The following is a 17,746-nucleotide window of genomic DNA, read 5'->3' as shown; positions in this document are numbered from 1 at the left end:
ATAAAGCTCAATGAATATAACCTCAATTTGTCAATAAGAAATCTGCCTGAAAGATTCAAAGTCAGGAATAGATTTGTTCTAGTTTAGTTTCCTAAGTTAAAAATTACCGATAAAAATAAAAATATTGGATGATGCCAAATTCAGTTGGTTGGTTTTATTTGAGAACTAACAGGATTTCTAAACTCATCCAAGGATACAAAAGGGAAAAATGCCTGACTTGGCTCATTGAGTCATCTTCTGATTTGTTGAGCGTAAAAAATATTAAGAATGGAAAATTTTGGGAATGTGGGATAGTGGCGAGGTGTTTTTTTTTAAATGAACTAAAATATAACTGTTCCGATTTAGAAACAGAAAGTGTCTTGTATGTAAACACATTACATGCTGATGTCAGATCGACTGTAAGTGAATTATATTTAAAATCAGCTGATAGACTGGAAACCGTTCTGAATGTGAAGGCAGTCTCAGAACTTGAGCTATGGGACTGAATCTTAACTTGATCTTCTTGCATTTCATTCACTTTTATGCTGCTTTTACTCAAAACCCATGATTTGAAACAAATGAACTAAAACTGAAAATGTGTTGAAGCCCTTTGTAAACATTAATCATCTCATTGTCATTCATTAATGGACCCTTCTGGTTTGTTGCATTTAGTAACAAAAATGTGTTCTACTTTACAATAAGGCTCCCCTTATAGATGCTTATAAACAGCTTACAGATACGTTAATGCCTCTATAAACACTTTAAAAAGCATTAATACTTGTTTATTAAGCATTAATTACGGGTGACACCCACATATTTCATCTAGAGTTGTTATATTAAACATTTCAGACTAAGTTACTTCCTTGTAAGCACAATAAGCATTTGTAAACCTTTTTTAGCATATACCAGTAATATTGTACTTTAAAATAAGATATCCCTGTATTATAGCTACAACTAATATTATATCCTAAAAAAATAACAATATAATTTAATATAACTCTAGATGAAATATATAGGTGAACAGATTTACCTCAGTTTGGCAAGAAACTGGTCAGTTTTGTCTCCGTCACCCTTAATAAATGCATAATAAACAATTACTAATGATTTATAAAGTGTTTATAGAGGAATTTATAATGCATCTATAAACTTTTTATTAGCCATCTATAAGGGGAGCCTCATTGTAAAGTGGTACCAAAAAACGTTACAAAGCTGGACTCGTTTTTTGAGTCCTTGTCAAACTGTCAATCATATTTTGCGCACTGAACATTCTCTGTTCAGTTGTTCTCATACCGGATGTATAATTTTCCCAAGAACACTCAAGTTTGTTTTTTTTTTCTGTGCAAACGCAGATCGCTGCTCACACAAATGAATGTCGCTGTTAGACAGAACCAAACCCGTACTGTCACTGAAGTCACCTCCTCACTGACGGACGAGAGCAGACACGCATATTTTTAACCTCCTATCTGACAGATCTCCAGAAACAGGCAGTGATGACACATTTGGAAAAAATTATCTTATTGCACAAAACGCCTGCTTAGGCGGCTAGAATATGATTTAATGTTCTGATTCTGATTACATTCCACTTTGAAATACCGACACCCTTCTAGTCTAAAGCTAAACTACATTACTCATATGTTGAGAAATTGATCATAAAATCTTAAATAAGAAGTTTTTACCTACACGGCCTACAAACCAAACTGCAGACCTCCTGTGTGTGAACGCATCCACTAAGTGAGTTCATGCCACTGTTTCTAAGGAGACGTCAACACTGTGAAAACATGAGAGGACACATGAGGAATTTAAAGACTCCTCACCACTTTTTCCATTCAACGTCACTCCCTTAAACAAAAAAAATAAGATAAAACTGGAAAAGCCAAGTCCTGGTTGTTCCAAACAACCGGCAGCTCACAGATGAGATGATACTTTTAGTGTTTAAAGCACAAATAATCCATGTTTTTCCTTACAATACAATACAACAGGATTTATCTTTTAAACCCCCAATAACTTAATCTTTTTTTTTTAAAATAAAACAGTAAAATGCTACCAGTGGAAGACACAAATTATATTTATTTATTAACAAATTAATACTAATATCAGTCCCATTTGCAAAAGCCCTGAGACAATATTAAAAAAAACGTTAAACTAAAGTTAGGAATACAAAATCAAGCTTACATGCTCCAAACTGGTATTGTCAGTGAAATTAAAAAAAAGAAGTAAAACTACATTCACAGATAGTAATAGCCTTCCTGCTTTGTGTGACGCTTGGTTTCCTGCAGATCAGACAGGACCCGCCTGTCAGTGAAGCTGTCCTTTGATGCACAGCATCAGCAGCCATTAGAGGTGAGTGTCCTCGCCTTCCTCCTTGTGCGTGCTAAGACGGGTTCTCCTGTGAGCCGTCATGGCCGTCCAGACTCGACACAGCATGGCGCCTCTGAAAACCACGATGGACACAAAATGAACATTTGAATGCAACTTTTCTGCAACCATTTTTGTTGTTGTTTGTTTGACTGGTGACGAACTGAGAACTGCAATTTTTTTTATTCTAATCCATGAAAGCATTTACCGTATTTTTCGGGCTATAAGTCACAGTTTTCTTTTGCGTAATTTGCATGCTCTGCGACTTATACGCCAAAGCGACGTACATTTGGATTTTTCCCTCCATATTTATAAACCAATTTTTGGCTGAGATACGACCGTTTTCATTCATTCTGACTGAAAATATTGAACACTACCATTTTCAGCCAGATGGCACTCGAACAATATAGCATGCCATCGTCATGTAATAGGTAAAAGTGGCTATTAATGACATAATCAGCTTGCCATAGTCCGCCACCTTCGTCCAGCTCACCTGGAGAAACCGTCAAATCAGCTTCATTTCGCTGCGCCGCCCCGGAGAAATGCAGCTAATTGACCATGAAAGTGCATTTATTAAGTAAAAGTTCAGCTGAGACACACCTTTGCTATAATTTGGAGCAAACAAATAATTGTTTTTAAGTGTTAATCTTGTTAAATTCTTGTTAAAGTCCTCCCATGCACACTCCCGCGGCCGCCATTTGGCAGACAATAGATTTTTTGGCACAACGCTGGCCCACATTCCCGGGTTGTCAGCAATGATGCATAATAGATGCGACATATACAGCAAAGGGACGTATTTATGGTTTTTCCACTTTTTTAGACATATTTCGACTGATGCGACTTATAGGGTGGTGAGACGTACGGCGGAAAAATACAATAGGTAAGCATTTTTTCTTGTTCTTAATTGATCATTGCTAAGGTGCTGATTGGAACCGTTATCAAAAACAAAAAAAATATTTCTTAATATGAACAAATACTGTAATTTCTGGACGATTGAGTGCATCTAAATATAAGCCACACCCACTCATTTTTTTTTTTTTTTTTTACATATATAGGCTTTACGTGTGTATAACATACAAAAGTATGTACAGTAAATATTTGTTTTTTATCTGAACAGTGCCTGTAACACGGCTGGTTAAAATATAAAAAATACAGTAGCCTACCAGGAAGTATTGATTACTATCTTCACCTTCCTCCTGCGCTCATAGAGACACTGTGACCTGTTTGTTAATTTCATTGGTCAGATCTTTTTTAACCTTTATTTATACAGGTATTCTCATTGAGTCACGAGGACCCACCCACCAAAAGAGACGTGTATTGGGCAGCTATGTGAGCGCCCAGGTGTAATGAGGTCAAACGTTTAGGAAACATGAAGCTCGTTAGCCCGTCAAAAAAAAATATATATATTTTTAAAAATCCATAAATTAGCTGCAGCATTGTATAAGCTGCCAAGTTCAAAACCTGTGAAAATACTAGTGGCTTATAGTCTGGAAATTACGGTAATTTAACAATCCAACACACAAAACTAAAGCTTTTTTTTAGCTCACTTAAAATTTTTGTAGAAAACAATTGCAATGTACTTTAAACTGAGATATTGTAGAAAAGATGTGATCTTTTTGTGATACAGCATAGTAGAAATCAAGAAAATAAATACAAAGAAACTATATTCAGTTTAATACAACAAAAGATAAACCGCATTTCTTTTTTTGGTTGGGTTCTATTTGTGCAAATATTTGTTCAAAATCCTGGAGGATATAGATTTCCAAAGACGGATAACAGATAGTTCTGGTGCTTTTATTATTATTATCTTTTTTTTTTTTTTACTTTTTATTGTGAATATATATTTTTAAAAACGGGCAAAATTTGGTAATTATAACCGTTAGTGCGAGGTTTGAATCCTTCACGTCTAAATCAGCACAAAAGAACTGCAGCTGCTGCATCTTAATTCATTTCTGCTGCATCATTTTAAACGTGCGCTGCACACGAGACAACGTGTTTTTGTTTCTGCGTGGGCACACGGTGTGAGGATGATGAGCGGAGGCGGCTCACCTTAAGCCGCAGTACATCAGGTCGTCCCTGGAGGCCATGTTGAGGAGACAGTCCAAGGTGAACTGATGAGAGAGCAACTAACAAACAGGATGAGACAAATGTGATAAACAAATGAGTAATGCCAACACGCCTCAGGGACAAATAATGAAAAATTAAATAAGAATTTCAGCTGAGCTTACCTTATCAATAGTGTCCTGATCCACCGGGACAGACTTGAGCCAGTGAACCAAACTTCTTATCTCTACATTCAAGAACTTCTTCGAGGACAACTCACCTTCTGTAACGAGGAAAAACTGTTATTAGGCTTTGTCTGACCTTAACACAAAGTTATGGAGTATTAGGTAGTGTAAACATTCTTGTTACAAAACACTAAACTATATAATCTTTATTCAGACTAACAAGTCAAGTCTGGGCACAGTGGCTGAAGATCTACAGCCCACACCTCAGACAAAAACCAGTTCTGGCAGAAATAAGCCTGAAACTGAGGCGTGGTTGGGACCGACTGCAGCAAGAGTGAAGAAACCGTAATTATAATCCCTGAGGCTCGGTCCTCTGATGTGATACTGCTCAGACTGCAGCTTAATGCCAGATTATAGAATGAGCTCCTACAGGCTCACATCTTTTGTGGTACTTAACTATACCATTCTATAATCTATTACCCATAGTGAAATGATATCAAACTGGGAATTTTTTTTTTTTTCCATCTTTAGATTTGATAACGTCAAATTAACTAATCGAGTGTTAAAACGGATCAGCAGACCAAAGTAAATGACCGTTTAAGCTCACGAGTCTAGTTCAATGCGTGTTATAAGATAAACCATTTAATTTATTTATTTAATTTTTACTTGTTTTGTGTTGTTAGAACCAATTTCTAAAACCTAAAGTAGCTGAACAAATGATTCTCACAAAAGCTAGATTCTAAAAAAAGACACATAACGGTAAAAAAACTTAGATATTTTAGTTTAAATGAATTAATTATTCTGGTATAACTTGTAGGAGGATTTAAGAAAGAAAATGTACTTAAGTTACTGCTAAATTAAAAATGTATTAATGCTGCATTTGAAGCACTGCTGAAGTGAGAAATCCTATACTAGACTCTAGGTTTAATGTGCAAAAATAGAAACATAAATTCATCCAGATTTACTCATCTTATTGCTTTCCATTAAACATGTTACCATTAGTTGCATAGATCGCTTAGTTAAAACACAAATTAACTATTAGCAACTACAAGTGATTTATCTAATGAGTTGTTTATTTAGGAGTCAACAAAGCAAAATGAAGCCGTCACTTTACTTTTTGGGGGGCTGTGCATAAATTTAAGAATAAGGAAAGAGCAACATTAATTATCTATGGCCAAAGAAGCAGCATTAGTTTCAACGAAACATTTTTAAATCTCTGCTTTGCATTTTGTTCCTCTCCTTTTTTCTACTTGTATCACAATAACAAGTAATTTCATGGTATAGTTATTTCCCACAGTACATGTTGATATAGATTTAATAATGGTTTAGCTGCTTGTATCCAGATGGGTGTATGAAACTTTAGGATGAGAACAGCTTTACGTTCACCGGCAGCTGATCTCCTCAGTGCATCGATCAGTTCCTGTTTCCTCTGGACGGAGCTCCTCAGCAGCTCCTGGTACTCTCGCTCCTTCTCACTCAGCTGCTCCAACAGCCTGAAACACAACGCAAACAGCCGTCACCTCTCAGCATCCACCCACGACAAACAGTGCTATAGTTTGCACATTTATTAATAAAGCTGAGCGATTACATTTAAAATGGTAAGATAGGAAATAAATATATATAATTAATAAAATGAAGCCATCATCGAATGTGTTCTCGTCACAGAATCATGAATGCAGCTGAAGGATACCTGCTGGTCTCTTTTCGCACGGCCCTCAGTTTCTCGCTGATGGCAGAGGTGCTGACAATGATGACATCAGTAGAGGAGGTAGAACTGACTGGAGACCCATGCCCAGATACAAGTCCTGCTGGCGCCACCAGCTGGTCAGGAACTGAAACTACCGGAGGACTTGGATCTGCGGCCTGCTTGTCCGAGTTGAGGTCTTCGGCCTCAAACGACGACTGCAGATGGAGTTTCAGCTCTAACGGGCAAGAAGATCAGAGAGAGGCGCACAACAAAAACAAACAAATCAACAAAACTGGAATCAAGTCCAAATGGCTACTGGAAACGAAGAGAAACAGTAAAGACACAAAACAAGGTTCTACACTGATTTTAGTTTTTAGTCCATATTTGCACTATGGTAAGATGAAAAACTGCAGGCAGAACTTTTAAGGTGCAATTTTCTCATCCATTCACATCATTTAGACAAACTGGAGGGGTTTAACTTTAGAAACGCATTAGTATTTAATTATTTGTAACATTTCTGGTTTGTCCACCAGTTCTGAATGTAACCCTTATTTGCTAATTTCCGCTATATTTTTTAGCCCCCCCAAAAAACTACTTTTTGGCTCATATTTACATGTTGAATAAGAACATTTTAGGTATAAAAATCCCAAATTACTGAAATTCTCTAAAATGAAAAGCAGCCCAACTTCAATATTTTCCTTTCATGTTGGTTTCTGATTTGAACTTCAGTAGGTTTTACAGATAACTTCTGATTGCTAACTGTGCTAGCCGACTAATGAGATATTTGCTTTAAACAATAACGAACAGGTGCAACTAAAACATGGTCAGTGAGAGCATAGAACAGCATTACCTGGTAGTAGGACAGTTATGGCATCCTGAACTGCCTGTCTCAGCAGGTTGTCCAGAGCAAACATCCAGTGAGGCTTCACCAGTTGTTGCTTCAACACCTTCTTCACCTACACAACGTGAACAGCTGAATAACGCTGATACATTTACAGCTGACTGAAGTCCAGCACCCACCACTATAGTCTCAAGTGCCCTGAATGGGTAGTTACTGTAGAATACGATGGTTATATATATTTTCCACATTCAGGCTAGACAAGTGTAAAAAAAATAAAAAATAAAATAATCACAAACCAGTTATGAAAACACCCAATCACACGGCTAATATCAAGAACGAGACGAGCCACAGGCAGGAGAGTGTCCTCCTGATGGCGGTAGTGAGGACGATTTCATTGGAGAAAGTTCAAGTGATTTAGAGGATACAGTATCAAGCGATGAAGAACTAAGAACTGTTTGGTGTAAAATTACTGCTCAGCAAAGAGGGCAAGAAGAGGCAGCTCCATGACAAGACTCATCCGTCCTGGACGGACCTTCCCTTGAGAACACAGGCTCGTATGTGTTAGTGTTTACAATAAAATAAACATTTTATCAAAAAGTAATCTGATCAGGACCATTATACTTTTAACCCTCTGGCGGCATTTTTCAAATCACATGAGCGATTTCAGTCGCTGTACACACAGCCACTCTGAGAATGCATTTTAATATGTGTCAGAAGTAAAAACTTTAAACTATAAACCAGTTTTTAAATTGTGCTCCTAGGTCAAGTAAAACCAGAGTTAAGATAAATAATTCATTGCACATCTTTTTTCTGAAAATTATAGTCATATTTGAAGCAGTGGAGTGGGTGGCTGCAGCGAACAAAATATCTCCATCCCCTCTTGGCTATCACCCGCACCCCCACCGAATAAACAACCTCGCCCCACCCTTCTGAGTGAGGCTTGAAGTCATTTGTCAAGTATAAAAAAAATCTACAGGAGGAAGCGAAAGATGCAAAAGTTGAAGGGAGTTTGGCGGGCGATGGCGACTCAGTGAGTAAAGAGGCCGGAGCAGCACTATCGGAACCTTCTCAGACAGAAGAGGGAGGCTCGAAGGTAAAGATGGAGGAGGAAAACAGATTCTGATGACTGAGGAGAAAGTGGGAGATCTATTTGTTTTAGAGTGGGATAGAGATGAGGAGCTGGTGGTTTCCCAGGTTCCTGTGAACAGTGGATCTGCCTGAATTGCTGGCACAGCCACATTCCTGGGTCTGGTGCCATACTTTCCCTTAAAATCTAAATCCCTGCATCATGGCCGACTCGTAATCCTCAGGTTGAAAATGTTCAGAACACTGGTAGGCGCTGGTGCAATGAAGTCTGCTCGGTGAAACTTTACTCATTTCTCCTGAACGTCTGACTTTTGGGAAATATCTGGAGCTAACTTCCTCCTTGGCTGCATTTCCACAGAAATGCGCAACACACTCATTCAGCGTGTTGTTCCTGCCACGAGTATTCTTGCCAGAAATGACTGGCATGCAATAAAAAAAAAACTGAACGTCTCGCCTGATCCGGACACAGCCATGATGTCACAGCCCATATAAGGAAGTGAAGGGCTGTTTCCAAAGAACCAGCTAGAAAACTCACATATTCATTTTTAAAACAAGTTTGTGTTACTTTTTAATATTTACCACAGAACATAGGTGTTTATTTTTTTAGGTCTCTATCATATTTTGCTGGATATGAAATATGAAATAGTGGTGGGTGTTGGACTTCCATTACTGCAAAAATCCTGTCTCATAAGGGACTTACTGCATCCTGGAAGTTAAAGAGCACCACCTGCAGGCTGTTCAAAGGTATTGCTGCAGCTAAAAGAGCAGAGCGAAGATCCAGAAGGCCAGAGGTCAGCTGCTTTCTGTCTGGAGACTGGATGTTGTCCCGCAAACAGGTGATAAGGCTGACGATGTGGTCTGCATTCAGTGATGACCCCTCATCATTCTTACAAAGGAGGAAAAAAAGACTTTGAATCTGAATGGTGTTCAAATTTAAAATTATACTGTCACAATTTCTAATAACCATAAAAACTTGTTTAATTTTTAGACAATAACAGTTAACCCAAGAGCTGACACCTTGGGTGAAAACTAAATGATTTATGTTGCCGTTTCCCTCCCCCACCTGAGGCAAAGACTCTTGTATATTAGAGACGACATGGTTGATGTCATCTGTGAGAATCCTGTGGAGCGTCGCTCTCCTCTCGCTATCCTTGCGCAGCATGAAAAGTCCGATACTCTCCTCCGTCGAGGCTGGACTGCACATGTCTAACGCTGAGTCGTCGGGTATTCTGCACAGCAGGAGGCAAGAAACAGACATAATCCGCAAACTCATAAAGAAGAGAAAAGTTGAGGATGTGCCAATATATAAAAAAAATATATATAAAAAAATCACAGGATGATGAAAAGAAGCGAGTCATGTGGGGTTTTCAACTGTTGCAGTAGAATCCCAGTTTTTAATCAGGAAGGATTTGGTTTACCATGAGTTTAAAACTCAAACCTGAGCGTGGTTTGGCTCTGAAACAATCAGGCTTTGATTTTCTTAAGTGCGGTGTTATCACTCACGACAGAAAGCTGTTGGTGGAGGGGGGGCTTTGGGAGACGTCATCCACTCTGAGGGCTGACTGGTGCCTTCTGAGGTCCAGCGAACAAGCCAAGTCAACAGGGCCCGAGTACAATTCAGTGTCCTCCACAAGGATGGAGATGGGCACAGACAAGCTACGGTGATAATCAGCTGTGAAACCCAGAGAGACGATGGTTAGAGATTTTATAAGTTTCAGAATGCACACTTTCCACACAACTAACAACAAGATTACAAGAACTGAAAGTAAAACAAATTAAAATAAAGGCAGTGTGGTGGTACTGTCAAAATGATCCAAACTACCGTATTTTTCGCTGTACAAGTCACACCTTTTTGCATAAATTAGCATGCCCTGCAACTTATACAGCAAAGCAACTTATGTTTTTTCCCCCATATTTATAACCCAATTTTTGGCTGAGATCTGATGATTTCATTCATTCTGACATGGAAAATATTGAACACTACTATTTTCAGCCAATTAAGGGTGCTCGAGTAATAAGGCAAACCAAGTGTCTCATTATTAGGTAAAAGTGGCTATTAATGAGACATTTGGCTTGCCATACAAACCACCTTCGTCTCGCTCCAGAACTCATGGAGCAAATGTCAAATCAGCTGCATTTCACCGTGCCGCCCGCCCAGGCGAATTGCAGCTGATTTGACTGTTAAAGTGCATTTATTAAGGAAAAGTTCAACTGAGACACACCTTTACTATAATGCTGAGCAAACAAATAATTGTTTTTAGGTGGTTATCTTGTTAAATTCGATGAAATGCACGGCGAGTCGTAACTTCGTGCTCCCACAGCCGCGAATTGGCTTTTGAAATGTAGCTGATTTAACCTTTAAAGTGCATTAATGAAGGAAAAGTTCAACTGAGACACACCTTTGCTATAATTTCGAGCAAACAAATAATTGTTTTTAAGTGTTAATCTTGTTAAATTCTTATTAAAGTCCTCCCGTGCACGCACCGCAGCTGCCATTTGGCAGCCAATCACTTTTTGGCACAACACCGGCCCACGTTTCAGAGTGGTCAGCGGTGACACATACTGTAATAGATGTGACTTGTACGGTGAAGCGACTTATTCATTGTTTTTTCCACTTTATTAGACATATTTGGACTGATGTGACATATACGGCGGCGCGACGTGTGCGGCGGCAAGTACGGTAATAAATAAACTGCTTTAAAGCTACAAAAAGATGGAAAACAATTAAGATGAAGAATTTAACCCAAAAAAGTGTGTAGTAAATCAAACCCTTACCGGCATGGTCTGAATCTTTAGGTTCAAACTCCTGCTGAGTTTTAGGCTTCTTCCTGGGAGACGACCTGAGGAAGGCGTCCATGAGCAGCTCTGCAGCCGTGGCTCTGTGGTCTGGATTTGGCTCGAAGCACCGCATGATGAAGCCCTTGGCCTGATCGGACATGCACTCCGGAACATTTGGGTGGATCTTAAACATGCCAACCTGGAATGGTTGCAGGATTAAAGATAGATTTTGAAGAGTAATGTTTAAATACAGACAATGTTACTGTTCTTTGTGGCTGTGTGGAAGTTAAGCTTATATTACTGCTATAAATAAATATGAAACTTGTAGTTAGAAATAAAGTTTGAACAAGGGGTTGCCAAACTGCAAGGCGGGTTCTCCCTGTGGATCCACTCAGTGTTCAGACGGTGAATGATTCAGATACAAGTGATGACATTCAGAGGAGGAGGAGTTTATCTCGTTCACGCCACTTTAAACCAGGGACAAACTGTCACACTGATCATCTGTTTACTCACAACAGGCGCCAGAGTGTAAATGTGGACAGAATAAAAATAAAAGCTTGCTTCAAATTGAAGAGATGGAAGAGAAGCATTAAAAAACAAACAAATAAACAAACATGTTTGTGTGTTTGAAAGCTCTGGAAGCTGACATGAAGATAAATAAAATAATGCTAATTGAAACAGACTCGGATTATGAAAACTACTCAAGATTTTTTAATAATCCCTTCAAGAAACAGCATCAGTAAAAGTCCGTCAATAAATTATTGTGATAAACATGATATCAACCCCCATTAATAAAAAGAATCAATCTTTCTGACAAATACCTTCACATTGTTGTTGTTTTAATTAAAAATCCACATTTAAAATAAACTCATGACAACCTTCAATACTGTCATAATACTGAGCTTTACATATTTGTTGTGTTTCTTTGCACATATTTTACTTTTTGCAGTACTTTAAAAAGATGATTGAATATTTTTTTGGTCTATTTTTCTAATAGAGACTGATAAAGCTGCCTATTTTTATGCTTTTAGCAAAGTGCAGTTCTTATGTGTTCTTTATTTTGGAATAAAAATTAATATACATCCCAAATAGCCACAAAAACAGTTGTTTTTTTAAAACAAAATCACAAAGAAATGGTAAAAAAATTGTGCTTTTTTTGCAACATTTACAGTTCATTTTAGTTTGTTGAGCCTAAAAAACATTTACACTCCAAAGAGAGGAGCAAAACAAAATGTTTGAGAACCAATGATTTAAAGCAACATCCAAATTATTATTATGTCCATTAACTCAGATTTTTGTGTGAAAGAAATAACTCACTTAACAGTTGAAAAAAAACCAAGGTTTGTTTAATTTGGTTTATAGTTTAACTTTAGAGATAAATTAATAAAAATATACAAAAATCTCTCATTTCAGCCACAAAACAGCTGCAAAATTAAACCATTTATATTCAGTTTCAGTTTCAAATTGTAACTAAAATTTGTTTGGCATCTCTGCTGAAGTCTCGCTGAAGGAGAAGTCCAACTGGAAGTGTTTTAGGTGAGTTGTTGCAGGACGTATCAATTGTGCACGAGTAGAAGCAGCCAACTTTCTGTCTGTGTATTTACGTTTATCTGTCAACATGTCAACATAAACACAACTCTTTGCTTTATTTACCTTAAACATGGCTGCCTGAGGACTTCCCAGCTCATGAAAGGGTGTTTTGCCTGTTGCCATTTCTATAATCGTGCACCCCAGGGACCAGATGTCTGCAGGCTTCCCATAACCTCGAGGTCCTTGGTCTATAATCTCTGGAGCCATGTACTGAAGAGTCCCTTTAAACAACAAATGAGCGCAGCGGTCAGAAAATGCTGCTACTCTCAGCCATTCCCACAGAAACGTTCAGCTCTCACCAGTGAAGGTTTCGGTGCACGGGTTAATCCCTGCTAGTCGCTTCGATGTTCCAAAGTCTGAGATCTTCAGCACTCCACTGTAGGTGTTAATCAGCACATTGTCCCCCTGAAGAACAGAAATAAACATCACTGTAACCCTGTGATTAATAGTTAAGGTCAATTGTCTTCAGGACACAAGAACCAATCCCACACTCGGCTCACCTTAATGTCTCTGTGGACGATCTGATTATCGTGCAGGTATTTGAGCCCTTCGAGGATCTGCTTGGTGTAGAAGATGATGGTGGGCTCATTGTCTTTTAGAGGACCCCATTTAGCATGTAGAAGAGACGACAAACTGCCTAAGGGTAAGAATACCACAATTAACAAGCTTAGAATTATCTTTTGGTATAAAATGAGATTACAAAGATGATAATATATATATATATATATATATATTTTTTTTTTAAGTATGGCGTTCTACTTACACTAAAATATGAAACAATTTATTGTCAAACTGTCATTACCAAACCATCATATGTATCAGACATTTTTCATTTTGATGGAAAATTGCATCATTGTCTGACAATGTTTTCCTCTGTAAGCAGGATATTTTTGGAAACACCCACCACTTTGAAACTGGTTTCCTGAACATGTTGCATAATCACATCTATATTTATCCATCCATCCATCCATTATCTTTACCCGTTTGTTCCATTTTGGGTCACGGGGGTCGCTGGTGCCCATGTCCAGCAATCACTGTGCGAGGGGCGGGGTACACCCTGGACGGGTCGCAAGTCCATCACAGGGCCACATAGAGACAAACGAGACAAACAACCATTCACTCTCTCACTCACACCTAGGGACAATTTAGAGTTACCAATCAGCCTAACATGCATGTTTTTGGTCTGTGGGAGGAAACCGGAGTACCCGGAGAAAACCCACGCATGCACAGAGAGAACATGTAAACTCCACCCAGAAAGGCCACTGGACCGGGGTTTGAACCAGGGACCTGCTCGCTGAGAGGCAGCAGCTCTACCAGTTGCGCCCATCTATATTTATTTGCACAATTTTGTCACTGATGTCTAATAAAGGCATCATCTTGTAACAGTTATCTTATAAGGAAAATTCAAACTTAAAAGCTGTTTACCGTATTTTTCAAACTATAAGGTGCACCGGATTATAAGAGGGAAACAAGTTCATTCTGACAGAATTTTGAGCAACGTGTGTACCACATAAAATCGATTCGAGGTCGATTAGCAAAACCAGAATTAATACATAATACATGGTTGTTGTTAAGCACTTTGATAACAGGTTCTGTTTTAAATGTGCTCTGTAAATAAAGTTGACTTGACATAAGGTGCACCGGATTATAAGGCTCACTGTCGATTTTTGAGAAAATTAAAGGATTTTAAGTGCGTCTTATAGTCCGAAAAATACGGTGTTGCTCTTGTAAGTTTCCAGTCTTTGAAAGGACAAAGTTTCAGACAATGACTTAATCTTACTGTTAGATAAGAGTATTTAAAAGGTTTAAAATGAAGAGTTTGAACCTCCGGGTACTTCTTCCATGAAGATCTTGATGAAACCGTCCTGACTGACTGAGCCGAGATACTGAACAATATTCCTGTGTTTGAGCCTTTTGTGCAGAGCTATTTCCTCATGAAGGGGCTGGGAGTATCTGAGGAAAACAAAGAGGAATGATGAACAGGGAGATTGGCCTAATTTCATCAACAAAACATGATAGATTTTGTTGAAATGCAGAAAACGACTTTAGTTTGCACCAGAATACCATCTTCACAGTCTGTTAAATTCACCACAGGATGGTTAAGTTTACCTGAAAATACTGTAAAATTGCAATAATGTAAAGAGGTTTCAAACGAATTTCCTCCCCTTGGTATTGTTTCAATTTTGTTGACTTAACTGTACACACTAAAATGTAAAAGAGTTTTCAGAGTTTGGAACTCCAAACTCAAACTCTGCCTAGGTGACTACTGAAAGTTTTGTAGTTTTGGAGAGGAGCGCGTTTCTAGATTGGAACTGAACATGGAGTGTATGTAAACCATAATGTTTTTGGTGCAAGATATTCAAGTGGGTAGGAGTTAAACTGTGTAAAACAGGGGTGTCCACACTTTTTCAGCATACGAGTTACTTTTAAAATGACTAAGTCAAAGTGATCTACCTACTATAAGGCACCGTTTACATGAGAACAACCTCTGGAAACGTTAGTGTTTTTTCAATGTTTATTGGGGGTAATAAACAAAAAATGTGCGTGTTTACACAAAAAACGTTCTCGTTTCTATTTCAGTCGGGTTGCCAAATAAGAAATTATGAACTATAGTATCGTGGCTTTAAAATGATGGTACTTTGACCTAAACGGTCATATGTGCCGAGTAAAGATATCCAAAGATGAGGTGTGTGTTGTGTTTGTTGAACATGTGCACAAAAAAGGAGGGGGTATATAAGACATTTTACATTTATCTGGCAACCCACATAACCCAGTTGCCCAGGCTCAGCTACATTCAATGTACATGCAGCATCTGCGTGACAGTTATGTCCAAACTGGTGAATACACTAACGTCTCTTTGGAACTGGATTTTATTAGTTTTGCTCCTGCAAGCGGAAAAAGGGTGAGTAGCACAAAAACACTCTGCTCTCTGCCATTTACTATAACTGTTGTTAGTGCAGAAAAACTTTGGACTGCAGCTGCCTGTAGTGTGCATGTATTATGCAACTTCACACACGGAGAATTTCACACCTCGGGGGGGGAATGGGGGTCGGGGGTTCCCCTGAAAATCTCTACTCTGAGACCTGGTTTGAGAGAATGAGGGCTGTGACTGACTGCCCTGTATGTCAATCGAGACAAATTTCATAGTGAGGATGGATGATAGGCTGACGTATATTTTTTTAATGCCATGCGATGTACCCATAATGCCTTTGCGATCGACTGGTAGATCACGATTGACATATTGGGCGCTCTTGGTGTAAAAGAACAAAAGTAGGGTTCTTTTTCTTGTCTGAGGCAGCGCATAGTGACAGATTCTGGCAAGTGGAGGGAGCAATTTTATCCACCACAAGGAGCAATGGCGAAGCAAGGGATGACCAATGGTGGCCTTGGCCATGATAGAAAAACCTGTGGCCACCATTTGAGGAAACTATACTTTTAAGAAACAATTTTGGAAAGGAACCTTTGTAACGCCTAGATGCAGCCACACACCAAGAAGGAAGTATTTTTAATTCCTACTTTTCGCTCACCGACGAGGGCCAACAATATCCAGCTGGGTACGATTTAAGGGTCAAACGCTCTCAGTATATATAATACACCTGGTAATGGCTCCTACCAGGCAAAACAGCAGAACAAATACGTAATTTCAGTGATTTCTCAAATGTGAAAGAAGGTGCTGTGGTCTGGCTAAACTAATAATGAACATTTTAAACATCCAGGACAACGCCATGTTTGGTGCTAAACCAACAGATTGCAACGTGCAGAGACCACCATAGTAAAGCATGGTGGTGGCAGCATCAAGCTGTGGGCATGAATTTCATCAGCAGGGACTGGGAAACTGGCCAGAGTTGAAGGAAAGATGGATTGCACAAAGAGAAATTCTTGAAGAAAACCTGTTTAACAAGCTGGAGTGTAGGGTCACCGTTCATCAAGACAATGACCCTAACACACAGCTACAGCAAAACTCTGGTCTTATTTCACTTTTTTTCATGATATAAACAAAATAAAACTTCCAAGTCGTGAACACTTACGCAACCCACATCATATAGCTGGTACTACAACAACAAAAAAAAAGCATAAAAAGCATTTACATATAAATTTAAGTACAGTTAAAAGTAAACACAAGCACACAATTTGTTTTAAACACTAACTTTTTCTTCTAAATGTGAATATTCATGCCAAACACCCATCCCTTTAATGGTATTGTGAAGATAAGAGGGATGAGTGGAAAACTTCTTACGTGCTGTCCTTCTCGGGGATCTCCTTGATGGCGATGCGGACTTGGTTGCTCAGGTCCCTCCCAGCATACACCACACCATACGTCCCCTTCCCGAGAACCACCTTATTGCCGGTCTCATTGGTCTCGTAAATGTACTGAAGGATGAGATTAAAAGCAGCATGAACGAGAGGAAAAAAGCACAAGTGTGAGGAATTTCATAGGCAGCCAACAAGAGGCACGGTTCTGAGAATTCAGGCAAAAAAAACAAAAAAACATGAACTCTGAATTAATCACAACAACAACAAATGGAAAATTTTGGGGAAAGCTAGACTGTGTTTTGAATTGAGTTAATTCATAAATGCTTTTTTTTCCCCATTTTTTGGGAGAAGTCTTAAAAAGAGCAAACGTGTCACAGGAACAAACTGACCTCGGGTATTTCCTCACTTTGTTGCTGTGGGTCCTGAGTTGAGTCTTCAGCCTGGTGGAGCAGGGAGTTCACTGAATCACAGAAACTAGGGTGGGAACATTAACAGAAAAATTAAATTCTGAAACATACCTTTGTTTTCGATGACGTCTACCATACATCAGAATGTTTTTTTTTAATCATGTGAGTGCACAGATGTTGTGTTTTGTTAAATGAATTCAGTTTCAACAAAGCGTGACACCTTGATTGAACATTTTAGAAATTAAAGCAATAAAACTCTTGACCAAATTTACATTTGTTAACACGCCTGTCAGACCTCAGTGAAACATCAAAAGCATGCTAAGAAAAATAATGATTTTATTGCTAATCTAACTTTGGTTTAACAAGGTTAAGTCGGGTCCTCTGGACAAATTCTTCTATGTTGAAACGTTTTGTTTTTTATCCAAAAGACTTCCTCAGTCTGAAGAGCTGCAACTAACTCAGTCTTATACAGTAAATAGCACCATGTCATGGATCAACCAGTTTGGTTACAGCCAAAACTAGTTGGTCACATGCAAAAGGG

General features: G+C 38.6%; 1 protein-coding gene across 1 annotated transcript in view; it reads right to left on the bottom strand.

Annotated features, from left to right (window-relative positions):
* Positions 1-2,169: 2,169 nt before the first annotated feature.
* si:ch211-1i11.3 (mitogen-activated protein kinase kinase kinase 5) overlaps positions 2,170-17,746 on the bottom strand; it is a 30,319-nt gene continuing 14,742 nt past the window's right edge. The window contains exons 13-28 of the mRNA XM_037676824.1: positions 17,188-17,272; positions 16,782-16,915; positions 14,370-14,497; positions 13,045-13,181; positions 12,844-12,949; positions 12,608-12,765; positions 10,952-11,153; positions 9,680-9,848; positions 9,240-9,405; positions 8,877-9,062; positions 7,100-7,205; positions 6,253-6,484; positions 5,949-6,055; positions 4,563-4,660; positions 4,384-4,460; positions 2,170-2,410 (exon numbers count right to left, since the gene is read on the bottom strand). Coding sequence (XP_037532752.1) covers positions 2,314-2,410; positions 4,384-4,460; positions 4,563-4,660; positions 5,949-6,055; positions 6,253-6,484; positions 7,100-7,205; positions 8,877-9,062; positions 9,240-9,405; positions 9,680-9,848; positions 10,952-11,153; positions 12,608-12,765; positions 12,844-12,949; positions 13,045-13,181; positions 14,370-14,497; positions 16,782-16,915; positions 17,188-17,272 — 2,188 coding nt within the window. The 3' untranslated portion in view covers positions 2,170-2,313. The remainder of the gene's footprint in view (positions 2,411-4,383; positions 4,461-4,562; positions 4,661-5,948; positions 6,056-6,252; positions 6,485-7,099; positions 7,206-8,876; positions 9,063-9,239; positions 9,406-9,679; positions 9,849-10,951; positions 11,154-12,607; positions 12,766-12,843; positions 12,950-13,044; positions 13,182-14,369; positions 14,498-16,781; positions 16,916-17,187; positions 17,273-17,746) is intronic.

Source organism: Nematolebias whitei, chromosome 5 (assembly GCF_014905685.2).
Source record: "Nematolebias whitei isolate Nwh7 chromosome 5, NemWhi1, whole genome shotgun sequence".
Taxonomy (NCBI): Eukaryota; Metazoa; Chordata; class Actinopteri; order Cyprinodontiformes; family Rivulidae; genus Nematolebias; species Nematolebias whitei.
The sequence above is the reverse complement of the archived record's forward strand: the minus strand, read 5'-3'. Positions and strand labels throughout refer to the sequence as shown.